At 68.4% G+C, this 19,843-nt stretch overlaps 3 protein-coding genes across 3 annotated transcripts; 2 read left to right on the forward strand and 1 right to left on the reverse strand.

Moving 5' to 3' along the window:
- Nucleotides 1-217: 217 nt before the first annotated feature.
- Nucleotides 218-5,589, forward strand: AMSG_11255 (uncharacterized protein; the record flags this gene model as incomplete). The annotated part of the gene is made up of 3 exons (XM_013897383.1): nt 218-358; nt 944-2,329; nt 2,395-5,589. 3 exons carry the CDS (start codon nt 218-220, stop codon nt 5,587-5,589), a joined length of 4,722 nt encoding a protein of 1,573 aa, XP_013752837.1.
- Nucleotides 5,590-6,180: 591 nt separating this feature from the next.
- AMSG_12432 (uncharacterized protein) lies at nt 6,181-17,786 on the forward strand. The gene is made up of 5 exons (XM_013897392.1): nt 6,181-8,239; nt 8,320-8,741; nt 9,393-12,127; nt 12,555-12,601; nt 12,863-17,786. The coding sequence occupies exons 1-5, from the start codon at nt 6,245-6,247 to the stop codon at nt 17,765-17,767; spliced, it is 10,104 nt and encodes a 3,367-aa protein (XP_013752846.1). The 5' UTR covers nt 6,181-6,244; the 3' UTR covers nt 17,768-17,786.
- A 601-nt stretch (nt 17,787-18,387) lies between these two features.
- On the reverse strand, nt 18,388-19,145 carry AMSG_11259 (uncharacterized protein; the record flags this gene model as incomplete). The annotated part of the gene is made up of 2 exons (XM_013897384.1): nt 18,388-18,734; nt 18,926-19,145. 2 exons carry the CDS (start codon nt 19,143-19,145, stop codon nt 18,388-18,390), a joined length of 567 nt encoding a protein of 188 aa, XP_013752838.1.
- Nucleotides 19,146-19,843: the final 698 nt, after the last annotated feature.

A 19,843-nucleotide genomic window follows, 5' to 3' on the forward strand; every position in this document is an offset into this window, starting at 1 on the left:
TCCCTCCCCCCCCCCGTCCCCCGCATCAACTACCCTCGGATTATGCTCGGGTGCCGAAAAAGGTCGTGAAAACCAGGTGCGATCGATCAGCCGACGTCACCCGGTCGTCGACGGGGAGGCTCACCACGAGGGGGGGGAGGGGACCAGGCAGCTCTGGAGAAGACGGAGGAGGTAAGAAGGCACTTGACTTTCTCAGGCAGAGACACAAGTGCAGAGGATGGCGACCGGGGAGCTTGTGACGTCCCTTGCGCTCGCCATTGGGGAGGAGCTCCTCTCTGCCCCGCGACACCGCATGCCACTCGGCCGACTCGCCGCTGCTCTGGCAGCCACACCGGCATGGACAGCCATTGCCCCGCTGGTACCCTCGCTCTCGGCCCTGCTCCAAGCCCATGCTGCTGAGCTCCAAATTCATTTGCTGGCGAAGAACGGCAATGGCAATGGCAATGGCAATGGCAATGGCAATGGCAATGAACGGCAATGGCAACGGCAATGGCAATGGCAATGGCAATGGCAATGGCAATGGCAATGGCAATGGCAATGGCAATGGCAATGGCAATGGCATGCGACGGAACGGGAAAGGCCTCCAGACTGCTGGCGGGCGTCACTCGTCGGCATCGGCATCGGGTGGGAGCGGGGACGGAAGCGGGAGCGTGATGGTTGTTGCCCATCCTCGTGCGTATCTGCTGGAACGATGTGGTGGTTGTGGCGCTGTCACGGGCTGCATTCATACTGCTCTAGCGGCGGCTGGTGGTCGCTGTGCCAAGGAGGGCAATGTGTGTGCCATCTGCTGTGCTGTTGTCGATCATGATCCGCGCTGTGATTACTGCCACGTCGAGGTCTATGTCGTGCGGGACGAGCCGCTGCCTGAGGCCTGGGCCGGCCGAGGGAGCGCTGCCAGCGACGCCCCGGGCAAGGGCGGCAAGGGCAAGGGCGGCACGGCAAGGGCAAGGGCAAGGGCAAGGACAAGGGCGGGAAGCGTGGGCAAAAGGTGACGGTGAGCTACGTGGCGCCACCACCACAGCCTACCTTTGCACTCCGCCCCATCGCCTCGCAGCGGTCGACGGCCGGCGGCAAGGCGGTGCCGCTGGACGACTCGCGCCTGTTCCCGCTTGTCGAGCTCACCAGTGGCGGGTACTCGATGTGCAACTCGGCGGGCAACTGCCGGTTCGGCGACGAGTGCAAGTGGGCGCACTCGTACGAAGAGTCGTGCTACTGGAACGCCATCACCGAGTGGCCCGGCTCGGCCGGGTGGACCTCGTTCTACCACATCCTCGACGTCTCGGTCGACTTTGCCTACGTCGACCTGTTTGACTTTCTCGGGCCTGACGGCGGCGACGACTTTGTCTACCGGCCCGAGGACTTTGGCCCGGACCCGGTGCCGTCGCCGTCGTCGGCGCTGGTGAGCCTTCCGGCGCCGACGCCGACGCCGGCCATTCCCGACGCCGACTCGCTGGCCCTCGCTGCGCCGCCTGATGAGTACGTCAGGCCGTCGGCGGACGGGCAGCCGACCAAGCTCTCCGAGGCGGCGCTGGGCGCAGTGCCGGCTCCGCTTCTCCGCGCGCTGGCGGTTCTCCTGCGGCGGACGGTCTACGCCGCGCCGCTGAGCGTTCTCCGCGTCTCGTCGCTCGCTCAGCTCGTGTGCGAGTCGTGGGAGTGGCTGCAAGTCGCTGCTGAGCTCCCGCCGACCACCTCCCTCCATGATCTGCTGCTCTCTGCGGCGAGCAAGCTCGGGCTTGCTGTGGAGAGGGGCATGGCTGGCGTTTACGCTTACGCGCGGGTCTGCCTGTGGGAGGACGTGGCGAGCGCGACAGCGCTGGCGCTGCACCTCGCGCCGCCGAGCGGCATGCCGACGTTTCCGCTCTGGAGCGAGAGCCACCAGCGCAAGTTTGCCTGCGCCCACTGCTACACCGAACCGGCCGGCTCGGCTGCGTTTGGCATTGTCGACTACCTCGACGAGGCGCCGCCGCTGGGCATGCCGGCGCAGGTCGACCCGCACTCGTCTGATCCGCTGACCTTCAAGCGCGGCGCATGCCCCAAGTGCCACAAGCCATGGCACTGCCTCATTCTCGCCTCGGCCAAGAACAGCAGCCCCATGTGGACGCCCATCCGGCCGTGCCCCATTGTCAACTGCGCGCCGCCCAAGCGGTTCATCCTCTGCAACTCGGGCCCGGGCGCCTGCCGCTCCGGTACCGACTGCGGCTTTGCCCACTCGGAGGTCGAGCTCCACGAGTGGAACTACGACCGCCCATCGATCGACGACCGCATCGTAGCCCTCCTCGCTGCGCAGGCCTTTCCCCAGCGCCTCGTCCCGTCGGTCGTTGCCTCGCTCGTCTGCCGCTTCTGCTACGAGAAGACAGGCGCCCGCACCCACGCCCGCGGCCCTCGCCCGACAAGCGGAACACGGCCGAGACTTCGCGCGACCGGACCATCATGTGCGACAAGCTCGACGGCCACAGCAACAAGCGCCATCTCTGGCTGCCGCACATTCCTGACGATGTCTTGCCGTCGCCGGCGGCGGCAGCGGCGACGGCAGCACCCGATGCCGCAGCCTACCCGCATGCCGCCGTCCCGGGCTACGGCGGCGGCGCCGGGTATGGACCTGCGGACGTGCGCCAAGGCCTCGCGCCGGGCGAGCAGCAGACGGCCATGCAGCAGGCCATGCAGCAGCAGGCCATGCTCCAGCAGCAGGCCATGCTCAAGCAGCAGGCCCTGCTCTTGCAGCATCAGCACCACCACCAGCAGCCGGCGCAGGCACACCACCACCACCACCACCTCGGTAGCATGTCGCTTGCCGGCTTGTCGGTCGGCGGCCGGTCGGTCGACGGCGTGCCAATGGGCGGGATGCCGAGCATGCCACCGGTGGTGGCCGGCGGCGGTGGTGGCCAGGGCCTCGTCGGCGTGCTGGGCCAGCTGAGTACGGGCGGCGGCCTGGTGGCTGCTGGCGCCGAACCGGCACCCAAACCTGAGCCGGTGCTTGAGGCTCAGCCTGAGGCTCAGCCTGAGGCTCAGCCTGAGGCTCAGCCTGAGTCTGAGCCGGCGTCGTCGCCGTCGCTGCCCGAGTTCGGGCAAGAGCTTGACGTATCGGTCGCACGCCTGCCGCGGCTTGTGGAGGAGGCAACAGCGGGCGGGATGCCGAACGTGCAGGTTGCTGGCGCGCTGGCGGCGCTGCTGTACCCGGGTGGGGCGCGGAGCGAGGTCGAGGTGTTTGTGGACGTGAGCGCGGTGGCGCTGCCGGCGTGCGACCAGTTTGTGGAGTACGTGCTGGAGGCCATGCAGACGGAGCCCGACAAGCGGCTCCACGCTCTCGGCACGCTGCTTCGGGCCGGGCCGGCGAGGGCGGCGACGATGTTCCACGACCTGCTTCTGCTGGAGCAGCTGGCGTCGACCGAGGCGCTGCTGGCGACGGTGGCGTCGTCGCCAGCGACGCCGGAGCTGCGGCGGTTCGCGGCCGACCTGACGCCTGTGGGGCTGACAGGCCTGGACCCGTCGGCGGTGGTGCATCTTGCCGGGCGCGCTGCGGTGCTCAACGGGGCAGAGCCGATGCTGCTGGTCAAGCTCGCCGAGTCTGCGGAGGTGCCTGTGGTGGTACCGCTGCTTGGGGCGTCGCCTGCGCTGGGCGAGCTTGTTGTGGCGCTGCCGTCGCCGATTGCGGCAGCGCTCTCACCGGAGACGGCGCTTCTGGTGGCGGCGGGCGAGTTGACGGTGACCGAGGCAAGCGAGTATACCTTTGCACACATGGCGATCAACGCGGCGCGGCTGGAGACGCTGGTGTGCGGCAGCGGGTGCGAAGAGAGCAGGAGCAAGCCGCTGGCCGAGTCGCCCGAGGCTGCGGCGGGGGTGGCGGGCGAGCTCGGGTGGGCCAGCGACGCGGCCGACGCGCTCGAGCTCGCGCTCTCGGGCGCACACGGTGGTGTGGCGGTCATCTCCGCGGCGGCCGGGAGCGGGACGGCGGCACTGGTGGCGACGATTGCGGCGGCTTGCAGCGGGGCCAAGGCGAGCGGGGCGGTGGCGCACATTGCGGCGGCGAGCGGGCGGGGCAGCGGGCGGGTGGCGGTCACGGTGCCGCACCGCAACGCGCTCGCGGCGTTTGGCAGCGAGCTCGCCGCAGTCCTGCCTGGCCAAGCGGGCGAGGTGGTGATGGCGCTCGGGGTGGGCGAGGAGGCTGTGGGCGCGGTGCCCGGGGCGTGCGGCCCGCTGCCGAGCTACGAGGTGGCGAGTCGGGCGGAGCAGTTTGCTGCGGCGCGGGTGGTGATGGCGACGGCGGCCGGCGCGGCGCGGATGCACGCCTCGGGCTGCGGCGGCGAGTTTGCGGCGGTGGTGGTGGTGGAGCGTGGCCCGGTGGGCTCGCTGACGGGCAAGAGCGCGGCGTGGGCCGGGCCGCTGGCGCTGGCCTCGCCGGGGAGCACGGTGGTGGTGGTGGCGGCGACAGGCTCGGCGGCGAGCGTGGTGCCTGGTGCTGCGAGCGCAGAGCGCGCCGAGGCAGCGGCGGCGGACGACGCGGCGGTGGGCGCGACGACTGCGGCGTCGCTCTCGCCGACCTTTGGCTCTGTGTGGGCGCCGGGGACGTCGCGGCTGCTGGGCGGGCTGGCGACGCTGCCGCTGGCGGCGGTGGTGGCGCCAGCAACGCCGGCGGTGGTGGTGCGGACGGTGGTGGAGGCGCACGCGACGCTGGCGGCTCCACGTGCGGCGTTGGGCGAGGCCGGGCTGGTGGCGCCGCATCCGGCGTCGGTGATGGAGGCAGTGGGCGGCGGCGGACGCGGTTGGATGCCTGAGGCGAGCCGGGTGCTGGCGTCGGACGCACTCTCTGCGCGGGCGCGGGTGTTTCGGCTGGAGCCTGCGGGCGAGGCCATGGCCATGGCGCTTGTCTCTGCGCTTGCGCTTCTCGGCACGGCGCTGGGCCTGCCGCTGGACGCTGTCGGAGCCATCGGCGCTAGTGCGGGCGAGGGCGCGGTGTCTGCGGCGGTGGTTGTGGGCGACGCGGCGAGCGCGCGCGAGCTCGCGTGCGCTATGGGCACTGCGCTGCCGGCGTGGGCGGAGGTGACGCCGGCGGCGGCGATCTCTGCGGCGGCGCAGAGCTTTGACGTTGTCATTGTCGTTGCGGCGGGCGCGATGGCGGCGTCGGAAGCGGCGGCGCGTGTAGCGGCGGGCGCGGCGCGTGCGGCACTGGTCGTTGTCGTCCCGCACGGCGGCGATGGCGGAGTGTGGGCCGGAGTAGCGGCAGCGGCGGACGGGGAGGCGGCGTGGGAGGGCTGGGCGCTAGAGTCTGGTGCCTGGCTTGCGTCGCAGCAGCGGCGTGAGGTGCAGCATGCGCTGGCGACGGCCGATGCGGCGCTCCGCCACGCCCTCGCCGCCATGTCGCCGGTCCTTGCGCTCTCTGCGCCGCTGCGCCAGCTTGCGCAGGCGGTCAGCACCGCCGCGGGAGCGCTGGGCGCGCCCGAGATCGACTACGTGAGCGAGATCCGCAGCGGGAGCGTCGTGGGGGGCGGGAGCGACGACGGCGGGCTTGTGGGCTTGTCCGGCCTTGTGGGGCTCGGTAGCCTGCCTGGCCTGCCTAGTCTGTCTGAGCTCCCTGGTCTGTCTGGCTTGTAAAGGATGGTCCGTTTGGTGATGGTGATGGTGGTGGTGATGGTGGTGATGGTGATGGTGATGGTGGTGATGGTGGTGATGGTGGTGGTGATGGTGGTGATGGTGGTGATGGTGATGGTGATGGTGGTGATGGTGGTGATGGTGGTGGTGATGGTGGTGATGGTGGTGATGGTGGTGGTGGTGATGGTGGTGATGGTGATGGTGATGGCAGTGGTGATGGTGGTGGTGATGGTGATGGTGATGGTGATGGTGATGGCAGTGGTGATGGTGATGGTGGTGATGGTGATGGTGATGGTGGTGGTGGTATGTGGCGTGTGTGTGTTCTGTTCATCCCTTACTTCAATTAATCGTTCATCCACTCGTTCCATTAATCGTTCATCCCCTCCTCCCTCCCTCCCTCCCTCCCTCCCTCCCTCCCTCCACCTCCCCCCTTCCCCCTCCCTCCCCCCCTCCCCCCTCCCCCCCCCCCCCCTCCCTCAATCCCTCCATCCCTCCCTCCCTTTGTTCGTTCGTCCCTCCGTCCGTTCGTTCGTCCCTTCGTTTCGCCACTCCCTTCCCCTTGGCGCCAACCCTCACCCACTCCACCCCCCCACACCCCCACACCCCCACACCCCCACACCCCCACACCCCCACCACCACACCCACCACCACACCCACCATGTCCACAGACATCTACTCGTTCTCCGGGTACAAGGCCCCCCTCGCCTTCTCTGCCCATGCCCCTGCCCCTGGTGGCACCGCTGCTGCCGCCGGCCGGCCCTCGACCTCGTCTTCACGGCCGATGACTTCGTCGGCAGGTTTCAAGTCGTCGCGAGGCCGGCGGACTCCCGGTGGTACAGCCGGTGGCCCCGGTGGCTCGCCCCTGGCTCTGGGTGGTGCAGAGGCTCTGGAGGAGACAAAGCCGGCGGCGCCTGAGGACCACGCCAAGAACCTCCAGAGCTCGGTCATGGCCATGGTCGTTGCCTCGGTTGTCGCTCGCCAGCCGGCCGAGGCCGGTGCGGGTGCGGCGAGCGGAGGCCGTGCCGAGTCGCCGGGGCAGGTGACAGGTAAGCCGCCGCGGGGAAGCGCCGGGAAAAAAAAGTCGGGCGCCAAGGCCAGCCTCGAGCTTGCCAAAAAGGCCGGCAAGAAGGAGCGCGAGCTGGCGGCATTTCGGGCCGAGAAGAGCCTCGACGCCAACTTTGAGATTGTGGCGACGACGTACCTCAACTTGGCGCTCTCGTTTGAGACTGCCGGCAAGGGGACCGAAGCCGAGAAGAGCTACAAGATTGTGGCCAAGAGCAAGGACATTGCCGCCGCCGGCCGCTTCCGCCTCAACATGGCGCGCGTCGCCGTCCGCGAGGGCCGGACTGACGACGCGCTCAAGAACTACAAGATGGCCCTCGACCAGATCCCGGTCACCTCGCCGCGGCTCCGCTCGAGGGTCCTCGCCTCCATTGCCGGCGTCTACGTCTCGGCCGGCAAGTACGCCGAAGCCATCACCCACTACGAGGCCGCCCTCAAGGACGCCGGCGACATGTCGGTCGGCTACAACCTCGTCCTCTGCCACTATGCCATGGGCTCGGCCAAGGACATGCTAGCCGCCTTTGAGGCCATGCTCGCCACACGCTACCTCGGCCGCTCCTCCTTTGATGACGACGACGACGACGAGCTCCTCCCCCCGCCAGGCGGCGCCTCCTCGCGCCCGGGCTCCGGCTCGGTCCGCCCGGGCTCCGGCTCGGTCCGCCCGGGCTCCGGCTCGGGGCCGGCCGGGGCCGGGCTCGGGGCGAGCGGCGGCGTAGCCCGCGGCGGCGGCGACGACGACGACGACGGCGACGACAACGGCGGGATGCGGGCCGACTCGCTGCGGGCATACGAGCGTGCCGTGGAGGCGCGCCGGCACAAGATGGTGCTCGCGGCGGCGCGGCTCATTGCGCCGCACGTGGGCGGGGCGGGCGCGTCTGCGGCCGAAGGCTACGAGGTCGTGGTACGGGCCATCAAGGGCTCGCGGTACGGACGGTACGCGGCTGAGGTGGAGATCGCCAAAGCCATGCACTACATCAAGGCGCGCGAGTTTGAGACGGCCATTGCCACGCTCAAGGCCTTTGAGAAGCGGTCGCAGAGCGGCGTGGCCGGCGCGGCGGCGACCAACGTCTCTGCGCTCTACTTTTTGGAGCGCGAGTACGCGGCGGCGGACAAGCACGCGTCGCGGGCACTCGAGGCGGACCACTACAATGCCAAGGCGCTGGTGAACAAGGGTAACTGCCTCTACGTCCGCAAAGAGTTTGAAAAGGCACGTGAGCTGTACATCGAGGCGCTCAACGTCGAGGCCGACTGCACCGAGGCGCTGTACAACCTCGGGCTGGTCAACACGAAGCTCGGCATGCTCGACTCGGCCCTGCACGCCTTTGAGAAGCTCAACGCCATCCTGCCCAACACGCCCGAGGTCCTCTACAACATCGCCAACATCTACGAGATGCAGGACGCGCACGACGCCGCCCTCGAGTTCTACTCGGCCCTGCTCTCGGTCCGCCCGCACGACGCCATCATCCTCGCCCGCCTCGGCGCCCTCCACGACCGCCTCGGCCAGCTCCAGCTGGCGTACAACTACTACCAGCAGTCGTACGCCCTCTTCCCGGCCTGCCTCGACACCCTCGCCTGGCTCGGCGCCCACGCCGTCGACAACGCCAACCACGCCGCAGGCATCAAGTACTTTGAGAAGGCCGCCGCCCTGCCCCCGACGACGTCAAGTGGCAGCTGTGGCTCGCCTCGTGCCACCGCCGCGCTGGCGGCTACCAGCAGGCCCTCGGCATCTACAAGGACATCCACGAACGCTTCCCCAACGATGTCGAGACCCTGCAGTACCTCGAGCGCATCTGCAAAGAGATGTCGCTCCACCAGGACGCCGCACACTACGCCCAGCTCCTCGCCCGCCTCACCGCTGGTCGCGCCCGACCCGACATGCCTGCCGACGACGCCCGCCGCACCGGCCGTGGCCGCGGCGCGCAGCAGTACGTCCCCGAAGGCGGCTTTGCCTCGGCCGGCGCAGAGTTTGACCCCAACTCGGTCCGCGTCGACGTCGCAGACGACGGCGACTCACGCCGCCGTGACGTCCGTCCCAACGACGACGACGACTGGGTTGACGACGATGACCACCTCGACGAGCTCCTCCCACAGTAGTCGTGGCGCAGGCAAACAGAGGCCCTGTTCCACATGCATTACAACCAGTACACACAGGACGCACAGGAGACGCCCGTGAGCACAGGCACGGGTCCTGCGGTTGATCACCAAAAAGCGGTCCTCTCTCTCTCGCACACTCACGCCACCCCCCTCCAGCACCCCCCCCCCCCCCCCACACACTCTCTCTTGCAGCACACCTCTCTCTCTTCTCCCACATCTACACAACTGCGTGGCATGGTACCCACAAGGCTGTAGGTGCCCGGGGCGTACGGAGGCAGACCATTTGCTTGCATGTGAGAGAGAGAGAGAGAGAGTGTGTGTGTGGTTTGTGACCGACCAAATTTTTATCATTTCCACCGTGACAAACCCAGGTCGGTCCCTCCCCCGGCTGCGACTCGGCTCAGGACACGGTCGAGGCGGGTCGAGGCTGGCGGAAGAGGCGGCAGCGAGAGGGGAACGGCACCACACTCGCTCGTGCGAGAGATGGCAGAGGGGACGGAGAGGGCGGCAGCATGCAGAGTGGACGAGGCCCGGTGGCGGGAGCAAGCGGCGGGCGCTGTGGTGCGTGCGCGGCGGCTGGCGAGGGAGGCCGACGGTGGGTATGGGGCGGTGCCGATTCCGGTGTATCTCCCGACCCAAATTGCAATCAGCGAACTGTCCCGGTACTGTGTCCGCCCTGTCAACGCCCGCGCAGACCTCTCCCACGGCCGGCATCCCGTCCACAACTCGGCCCTCTTCTGGCGCATCTCGTCCAAGAGCAAGCTGCTCTTCGAGGGCTGGCTCGACCACAGCGACGCGCTGGTGCTGGCAGAGCTTGTCGGCCGCGGCTGGCTCGTCAAGCCCATCGTCGTCAAGAACGCGAGCCGGGAGCTACGATCGGGAGAGCAGGCAGCGGCAGAAGCGGGCGCGGGCGCAGAAGGTGATGAGGAGACGGACGAGGCGGCCGAGGCGCTGGTGGTGCAGCGGCGGGAGGCGACCAAGAACGCGTATGTGGAGATGGTGTCGGCCGAGTACGCGCCGCTGCATCCGATGCAGGTCGCCGTGATGTGCAAGGTGCCGGCCGAGGTGCGGACCGAGGTGAGCGCGGCGATCAGGGACGGGCTGAAGCACGAGGCGGATCTTGTGGAGCTGCCGGGCGAGGACGAGGCGCAGTGGCTCAACTACACACCGGCGCACACCACGGCGGCCAGCATCCGCGACCGCAACCGCGCCCTGTACATGCCCGAGTACAACTTGATGCGCGCCGGGCTGACCGCCGCCGTCGCCTCGCGGCAGAGCCACAACATCGAGCGGAACTTGCTGCGGACAAAGGCCCAGCGGGCGTACAACGCCAAGCGGCGGGCCAAGGACAAGGCTGCCGCAGGCGGCTTTGACACCGTCGCCGACAACTTTGCGCCCGGCATGAGCGCCGGTGTCCTCAACGCGCTCCTCTACTCGGACAAAGTCTCGCAGAAGCACATCGCGGTCATGATCAACTCCAACGGTCTCGTCGACGACTGGGACGCGACTGAGCGGAAGCGGAAGCGGAAGCGGAAGCGGAAGCGGAAGCGGAAGCGGCGTGGCGACGGCGACGGCGACGGCGACGGCGACGGCGACGGCGATGGCGATGGCAATGACGAGGGCGGGGCGGGCAACAAGCGGCGGAAGAGGTCGGCGTTTGAGGACGCTGTGGCGCGCGAGCGGGCGCGTGACGCCGCCATCGTCTCGTCAAGCAAGTGGCAGGCGCTGGTGGCCGAGGCGCAGCGGGAGGTGGCCGATCCGCGGGTGCTGGCACCGGCGCGCGACGCGCTCGTCGCCATGTGGGGCCGCAAGTGCCACAAGGGCGTCCGCGAGCTCGTCAAGTCGTGGGGCGGCTCGCTGGCGGTCAAGCTCGACGTGCGGTACGAGGCGACGGGCCGGGTGATGGCGCTCGGCAGCGTGCAGAACGGGCGGCATCCGGCATTTCCCGAGATGATCCGCTTCCGCATCGTCACCTCGTACACCCACAGGCTCTTCAGCCACTTTGTGGGCTGGCTCTGGCGCCACGAGGCCCGCAAGGTCGCTGGCCTCATCGCCGCCGAGGCCGGCGTCTACATTGCGCCCGAGATCCCGCGCCCGCTGAGCTCTGCCGAGTCGGCCGACCCGCGGGCCCTGCTCGACCGCATCATTGCCGAGCGGGCCATGGATCCGGCGTCGATGCCGCACCTGGCGTTCAGCCACCCGCCGCCTGCTCTGGCTGGCCGCCGGCCGCGGGCCCGCCCGGCGGCGCTCGGCCCGTGGGACGTGTGGGCCTTCCGCTTTGTCCGCACCCGCGACTGGGTCCTCCCACGAGTCGTCGATCCGCCGGCGTACCCGCGGCTGAGCCGGGCCGAGGTCCTCGCTAACCAGGTCGGCCTTGATCCGAGCCTCCGTGTCGACGGCCGCCGCCTCCACGCGCCCATCCACGTCATGCACGGGCGGCACCCGACCGATGAGCGGCTCTTCTTCTACCGCTTCACCACCACCGAGAAGACGATCAAGGGCAGCTACGGCGGGTTCTTCTACCCGGATGAGGTCCCGCTCGCCGCCATGTCGGTCATGGCCGCCTCCGATTGGCTCTCCTACGACGTCATGAACCCGGCCATGCGCGCCCTGCGCTACTCCGCCGAGGGCCCGGCCGACGTCCGTGGCGTCGTCAGTCTCTCGGATGCGTCGGCTGCCGAGGCTGCTGCCGCCGTCCGCATCCCCAACGGCGCGAGCGCCAAGCAGCCCATGGTGACGCCCGTCGTCGATCGCTTCCGTGGCCGCCACCCGGACGCCTCCATCGGCGAGCTCTTCTGGTTCATCGTCTTCCACCCGGCGGTCAAGGCGTGGATGCTCCGGCGGGCTCTCGCGCCGCACGCGGCACAGCCGGTCATCGAGGGCTGGATGACGGTTGTCGAGGCCCGCGGCGTGGCCCATCGCCTGGCTGTCATGATCGACCTCGTCGCCCAGGGCTGCGTGGTGCACAACCAGGTGTGGCGCTTCCCCGAGCCGCTCCGCTCGCAGCTCTCGGCCCGCCGCCGTGCCCAGCGCGCCGAGCGGACTGTTGCCCGCGAAGCGCTCCACGACCACCTCCGCGGCATCGAGTTTGCCAAAAAGCACCGTGCCACCGCCGCGTCGCTCGCCAACAGCCTCACCTACGATCGCTTCGGCCTCCGGGTGTACAACCACAAGCCGTCGGTCGGCGCCCCGGTGGTGCCGGTCACCGCCATGCTCCGCACCACCAACAAGAGCAATCAGGGGAAGAGGCGATGGCGGTGGAGCGGGAAGCTGGCGAGCTCGGCCACGGGCTCTGGCGGTCTGCAATGGGTCGAGCGCGATGCTGAGGATGACGAGGGCTCGGGCTCGGGCTCGGGCTCGGGCTCGGGCTCGGGCGAGGAGGAGGGTGAGTGAGCATAGCTAAATATTGTATTTGCCGAGTACTGTACCGGGACATAGTCCACCGGGCTCTGCTACACGCTCCCGACTGCGAGCACAGATTCAAGAAACACGCTACGCAGTGCGTGAGCCATGACTAGCTGCATGCAAAAGCCACCCAAGCCAGAGAGTGCGTGGGGCTTGCGTGCGATGTGGAGCTTGCGTTTGGGCGTGGGACGAGCGGGAGCGGGGAACGTGCGGAAGATGTTGTGTAAAAATTTCCGCCACGCCCGAGCATCCCGGCGTTGACCGACTGGTGGTGGAGCAGTGACTGACACCAGCCAATCATCGCTGGCCCAAACTCGTCCCAAACTCGGCGGCACGGGCACTCGACGCTCAGCGGGAGGGGGCAAGGGCAAGCACTCCGGCGGTGGTGAGGGCATACGGGCGGAGAGTACCCGGTGACGTGCAGGCCTTTGTGGAGTGTGTCCAGGAGCATGTGGTATGCACGTGGACGGCGTAATGCAAAAGTGGTCGAGCGGCTCAGGCTCGCGGTCGTGGCCGTCATGGTCGTGGTGGCGGTGGCAGGCGGACTGGGCGAGTGGCCGACGGCGGCAGGCAGTCGGACGACCATCCGGGTGTTCACCATCTTCCCGTTGGGGCAAGCCTCCGGTGTTGTAGTCGGCAAAGTCACGGCGGATTTTAACCAGGCCTCCACCACCACATTTGCAGACGCATCGTTTATGCCCTTTCCTCGGTGCAGGCAGAGTACACGCCGTGGTTGGCAGGCCGTGGAGGCCCCGATGTCATCCCCATGTACGAGGGCGGTGGAGGGCAGGAGCTCCTCACGTCGGACAACTACGTCTCGCTCGATGGGCTGTGGGAGGAGCTCGGGCTGGAGGACGACGTCCTGCCGGCAGCCAGGCGCAAGTGCAAGGGCGCCGACGGATCGTACTACGTCCTCCCGCTCTACATCGAGCCATCGCTCTGCGTCTACTCGACCGAGGTCTTTGACGACCTCGCTCTCGTCCCCCCGACCACCTACGACGAGCTGCTCCAGCTCTGCGCCGTCGTCACCGCCTCGGGCCGCGCCTGTCTGGCCGGCGACTCGGTCCGGGTTGCGGCGTCAACCTACTTTGACGAGCTCGTCATCAAGATGCACGGCAACGAGGTGTACAAGTCCTTTGTGGCCGGCGGCATCTCCTTTGTCGACGAGCGCATCGTTGCGTCGTTTCACGCGCTCCGCGAGCTGGTGGTCTCGGGCGCCAAGGCGCCCGATCCGGCCACCAACTACACCCGGCCGTACTACCCGCACCACGTAGCCTCGGGCGCTGCCGCCATCTACTGCGGCTTCTCCATGTTCGGCACCGACTTTCCGGACGCGCCGCTCGATGTCTTTGCCTTTCCGCCGTACGGCACGCGCGGCGCCGAGCCGGCCGAAGCGGGAGCGGTGGCGACGGCCGGCGACGGCGTCTCGACCAACGCGCTCATCTCTATGTTCAACACGCTGGCGGTGCCGAAGCGGGCGCTGCGTGTCCTCAACGCGCTCGAGTACGTCTCCTTTGCGCTCAACGCGTCCCATCTCGCCGCCGCCGTCCCGCTCTCGCCGTCGGGCCTCCCTGCGCGGACCTCGCTGTTCAACGTGTCAACGGCGCGGTTCCACACGCTGGCGGCGGCGGTGGTGAAGGGCGCCGACGACATTGTGCCGCGGTCGATGGCCGGCTTTGGCTCGCCGTCGCTAGTGGCGGCGTACCACGAGATGATGCTGATGCTCGACAGGGCGCGGAGCGGCGAGGCGGTCGACGAGCTGCTCGCGGCCCAGCTGCCGATGCTGGAGGCCATCCGGCAGGCCGAGGTCTACCAGCTCGTCCTCGCACCGGTGGTGGACACGCCCAGCGGGACGTACACCACGACACTGAGCGTGGGTATCACTGTCCTCACCCCGGGCGCCACCATCTACTACACCCTCGACGACTCGAGGCCGACGGCCGACTCGCCGACGTACACCTCGCCCATCCTGCTCGAGTCGTCGGGCGAGGTCCATTTGCGGGCGTACGCCGCCGCCGAGGGCCTCACAGCCTCGCCGGTCGTCCACGTTGTGTACGTCATCAATCTGGCGGTGGGCAGCGAGTCGAGCAGCGGCGGAGCCGTGAGCAGCAGCGGGTCGGCGGCGGCGCGGGCGGCATCGTCGACGGTGGCGGTGGCGGTGGTGGTGCCTGTGGCGGTGGCGGTGGCAGTGGCGGCGGTGGCGGCGGCGGTGGTCATCCATCGGCGGCGGCAGGTAGTGTACACGCTCACCTCGGACGACGACCTCATCATCACCCACAACGACCTCACGCTCGGCGAGGTGGTCGGCCACGGAGCGTACGGCCGGGTCTACGCCGGGATGTGGCGGCGGACGGCAGTGGCGGTCAAGCAGCCGCACGCTGGCGGCCTCGACTGGGACCCGGCGCGGGTGCACAAGTTCATGGACGAGGCGGCGATGCTGATGCGTCTGAGGCACCCCAACGTCATCCTCTTTATGGGCGTCACCGTCTCGCCGCCGTCCATCGTCACTGAGTTTATGGCCCGCGGCTCGCTCTACAGCATCATCCACACGCCCGACCTCGCCATCCCCACCTCGGCCGTCTTCCGCTGGGCACACTGCATGGCCCAGGGCATGCAGTACCTTGCCGCATCGGGCGTCGTCCACGGCGATCTCAAGTCGCTCAACGTCCTCTTTGACGCAAACTGGGTGCCCAAGGTCTCAGACTTTGGCCTCGCCTCGCTCAAGATGGACGCCATCCGAGACCCGCCCGTCTCCGCCGTCTCCGCCGTCTCCGCCGTCTCTCGCCCGGCGGGAGGTGCCGAGGCCGACGCCGACGCCCGGGGCAGCCCATTGAGCTCATCGCCTCCACGAGGGCGGTCGATGGCTACGGTGGCGCCGGCGTCGGCGGTGAGCCGGAGCGCGAGCGGCGTCCTCTCCAACTCGCACTCGCACTCGGCGCTGCGGTTCCCGCTGGCGATGTCGTTGCCTGCCATGGGTGGCGAGGGCGTGATGAGCGAGATGTCGATGAGCGAGGTGCCGAGCGGGAAGCCCGGGTTCGGCTCGCCAGACTCGGTGAGCATCGAGTTGGCGCCGTTGTCGGGCACGGGCGCATCGGTGACAACGCTGCGGACGATGCGCTCGCAGCCGTCACTCGACGAGCTGGAGCAGTCGACGTCGACGTCGGCGACCGGTCGCGGGCCGGGCCGGCAGCCGACGCGGGGGCGGGTACAGACAGGGACTGAGTCAAGGACCGGGACGACGACGGCGACGGTGAGCGCGCTGTCTGGCGAGCGGCGGACGGCGGTGATCGGGACGCTCCTCTGGGCAGCGCCCGAGGTCATCCTCAGCTCCGGGCAGGAGGTCTCGTTTGCGTCGGACGCGTACGCGCTCGGGGTGACCCTCTGGGAGCTGGCGACGCGGTCCGAGGTGTATCCGGGCGAGAACGCGGTGGCTGCGGCGCTGGCGGTGGTCTCTGGCCGGCGGCCGCCGGTGGACGCCATCCCGCCGCCGCTCTCGCCGCTGGCGCCCATCATCGCGGGTCTCTGGGGTCAGCAGGCCGAGGCGCGGCTGACCATGGACGCGGCGGTGCCGCTGCTGGCGCGGTTGTACACGCCGGCAGAGGTGGCGTACCCATCGACGGCGGTCGGCCCGCCCATGACCGCCCTCGTCGTCCGCGTTGCCTTGCCCGACGCCTTGCGGTGGCTCATCAGCGAGCCACACGACGCCGAGCGCAAGCTGACCCATCTGCATACCCAGGCCGCGTCGGCGGCGCAGCAGCACGGCGGGATGGTCGTCGACTGGTCGCTCGACTCGGTTGTTGTCGCCCTGGCCTCGCCAGGCGCCCTCGTCGCCTACCTCTACGCCCTCCGCGCCGTCTACGTCGTCACCGGCCCAGGCATCATGGCCGTTGCCTACGGCGCCCGCAACGACGAGCAGACGAGCCTGGCGACTACCCTCGGCGAGCTCGCGGCCGCCCAATCGCCACGGGCGGCCGACGGCAGCCGTCGCGGGTGCTCGCTTCGCGGGCCTGTTGCCGGCCAGCTTGACGAGCTCTGGCGCGCGGCGCACCGGCGAATGGCGTTCACCGCCACGCCGCAGGCGCACCCCATCTTTGTCTCGCAGGAGGCCTTTACCATCCTCGCCGCCGCCGCCGACCTTGATGTGCCGACGACCTCGACGGGCACGCCATCGTCTGCGGCTACGACGGCTCCGGCGTCGGTAGCCTCGTCGGTCGGCGAGCTCCGCGCCGGTGTGGTGAACGCGCCGGCGCCGAGCCGCGGCGGCGATGGCACGGTGCCGACGTCGGTGACGCTGGCGAGCGCAGCGGCGGCGCTTGCGGGTGACGGTGTCGAGGGGAGGAGCCGCGGAAGCGGGCCGATGGCAGCAACGACGGGGAGGCTGGCCATCCCGCTGGAGCGGAGCGTGCTGGGCAACAGCGGCGGGCTGGATGGCCACGTCTCGTGGTTCCGCTACCGCCGGCTGTTCACCCGGCCGGACCAGCCGGGCTTCTACGTCCTGCAGGCCGAGACCGGGCGCGGCCTGTTTGCAGCGCGGGGCATGAGCTCGGCCGTACTGAGCCTACCTGGGCCTGATCGCGACGACGACAGCGGGGGATCGCCGCGGTCTGCGCGGTCTGGACGATCGGTGTCGCCGAGGAGCGGCGGGAGCGGCGGGAGCGGGAGCGGCGGGCTCGTCGCCTTTCTCTCGCGGCGCGAGATGGAGGCGGTGCTCGAGGCTGGCGGGCCGATGGTGCTCGGCGGGTACACGCGGGTGGTGGAGAGCGAGTGGCGCGGGTGCGAGGTGGTGGCCAAGGTTCTGCTGGAGCTGCCGCGAACGCCACAGCAGCTGCTGCAGGTGGCGGTGTGCATGGCGTCGGCGGTGAGCGTGGGCGTCGAGTGCCTATCGATCGTCTCGCCGCTGGCGCTCTGCCTCGAGCCGCCGCATGTGGCGCTCATCTACCCGCGGATCAGCGGCGAGTCGTTGGAGGAGCTCCTCGCCGAGGCCTTTCTTGTCGGGCGGCCTCACGATCGGTCGTCGCAGCGACGGCAGAAGCGGCTGCCGCGGGGCGGCGGAGTGAGCGGCGTCGGCGGGTTGGCCGGGCTCGACGAGCTGAGCTCGGGCTCGGGCCTCGATCACGTGCGGGCGCTGAGCATCGGACTGGCGCTGGCGCGTGCGCTCGCCGAGGTCCACTCGATCACGGGCGGCGGGCACGGCTCGCTCAAGCCATCCAACGTGGTGGTGGTCCACGAGAGCGGACGGGTGGTCCTCCTCGACTATGGGCTCAACGCCATCAAGAGCAACCAGGGGACGATGACGGTGGTGCCATCGGTGGCGTACATGGCGCCGGAGCAGCTGCGCGGAGCCGACGAGGGCCCCGAGGGCGACATGTTCACCTTTGGCACGCTCCTCTACGAGATGCTCATGCGGGCACCGGCGTTTGATGGCAGCAACGCCATGGAGGTTGGCCGCCACATCCTCGCCGGCAACGTCCCGGACGCGATGGTGGCCAACTCGGACGGCGCTGTCTGTGGGCTCATCCAGCGGTGTTGGTCGGTCGATCCACTGGTGAGGCCCATGGCACAGGAGGCTGCGGATGTGCTGGCGGCGGCGAGGATCCGGGCGCGGTGCTCAGAGGAGTAAAGGCGGTGGGTGTTATGGGTGGCGGCGGAGGATGATGGGGGGCAGTTGGAGAATACGGTGAGGAGGCGGTTGGGGTCGGAGGGGTGGGGGATGGAGAGGCCGGTGTGGTTGGCGATCGTGATGCGGGTGGAGGTGGAGTGGGGGCGAGGAACCAGTAGGAGGGAGGGGATGAGACGGTGGGGGCGTGGTGGCGTGGAGGATGTAGCCGGTTGGGGTAGGGTGCCACTGGACCGTGTCGTATGAGAATGCGCGAGAGATCAGGACAGACAGCTGGCCATCCGCACTCGGCAGCGCAATCAAGCCGCCCACGTAGTCGGTATGGCCCTCCAGCACCTCACAGGAGGCAATGCCCGCAGTGTACCGCATCGCGCCCATCCCGTTGTCTGCACTGTGAACAGTGCCAGTCTCGATTCCTTCAGGAGGGATGCAGAACGAGACAAGTGGGTGCTAATCAAAGGATGGGCTCGAGACGTCGTAGCGGACACAGCGAGCATGGGCTCGACCTTCGGTCGGCCAGCCCTCGTAGGCTTAAGTGGATGGTCTGTGTACTCAGCTACGGACGCTGTTGCGTATTGATTCAACGGGACTGGTTGGGACGAGGCGGTTGGCCGGACAAGCGGTCACGGCAGAACGACATCAATGAATGGTGTGCGAGGCAAGGTGGATGGGGTGGTCACGTTGTGGGAGCGCAATGCCGCGAGAACAACAGCCTCAACCGTCGAGTTGGACGCCATCGTTGTCCAGAACTCTGCCGCGGCCTTGGAATCACAGGTTGCGTTGATTGGATGAAGGAAGAGTCCACTGCGCTCGGTAACCTGCCAGGCATCGGTGGGGAGGAGCGGCAGCATGGGTCCTGCAAGGACAATGGCAAGCTCCTCGAGCAGGAACTTCTTCTGGGCGAGCCGAAGCGCAGTGTGATCACGAACCTTGGTCTGATGCTGGATCGCCCCCTCGGCGAACTGATCGACTATCGCAGCAAGCTCGTCGTCGTGTTTGCACACTTCAACCAGTCGCTGACTTGCCTCGTCCACCCACGACCCGCGGGCGTCCTGTCGGACGTGAGACCAAGACACTAGCTCGACACCCCCTTCTCTGCTACGACACTTGCCCAGGCTTCCTCTGCGTGACGTTGCTCTTTGATGCGCCTATTTCGCGCACTGCTCTTGAGCGCTGCATTGACGTTACGGTGGAGATCAGCCGTTGTGAGCACAACAATCTCAGCTTCAGCGTATGCTGCCTTGACGTGACCGAGCAAGTCAGAGGCGCGCTCGAGAGCATTGGTGCCAATGGAGAAGGGTGGTGTCGAGACTCCCACGAGCACACGCTCAAACGTACTCCCACAAGAGGCAATGTGTTTGAGAGCTACTCTACGAGCCATGTTGGCCATGGCGCGTTGAGTGAGGGTGATTCTGCGAGTGTGGCGGCGCTCCGCCCATTGGCGAATATAATATTACCCGAATCATTTAGAGTCGCTTGCGCCACCAGACACACATAGCTCTCTCCGCCGCTTCCCCCAAGATCCGCACCATTGCAGCCACCCCCGCGTACGGCATTGTAGCTGCGTCGACGTCATGCCTCCTAGCCGGAACCTTCTATAGTTTCCCGCTCCTGTTCGAGGAGCTCAAGGGTCCGCTGCGGCTGTCCCAGCTCGACGTGGCTGTTGCCGGCGCCTGCGCATACTCAAGTGTGCTCATGTGCCTCTCCCTCGGCCCCTTCGTCTACCCCGCCTTCCCCAGCCCCCACCACCGCCATGTGTATTTCAGGTCATCGCTGCTGGCGATCACCGCTGCTTGGGCCATCCTCGGAAGCGCCACTGCCGTGAGCGGCACCTTCGCTGCCGTGCTGATGGCGGCTGGCGCAACGGCGCTTGGCGTGTCATGCGGGATGTCGTACCCGTACGAGATGGTGACGCTCATCATGGACGGCCGTGTTGCAGATGTTGTTGCGGGTGGCTATGCGAGTGCCGTGTTTGCCTCGGCCGGCCTTGTTGCCACCGTGTATCTCGTCGTGCTGCAGCACGCCGCCGCACCTGGGCTCCCTCGCTGCCATGCCGCATCTTCGTGGCAACGTTTGGGT

Source organism: Thecamonas trahens, assembly GCF_000142905.1.
Source record: "Thecamonas trahens ATCC 50062 unplaced genomic scaffold supercont1.73, whole genome shotgun sequence".
Taxonomy (NCBI): Eukaryota; order Apusomonadida; family Apusomonadidae; genus Thecamonas; species Thecamonas trahens.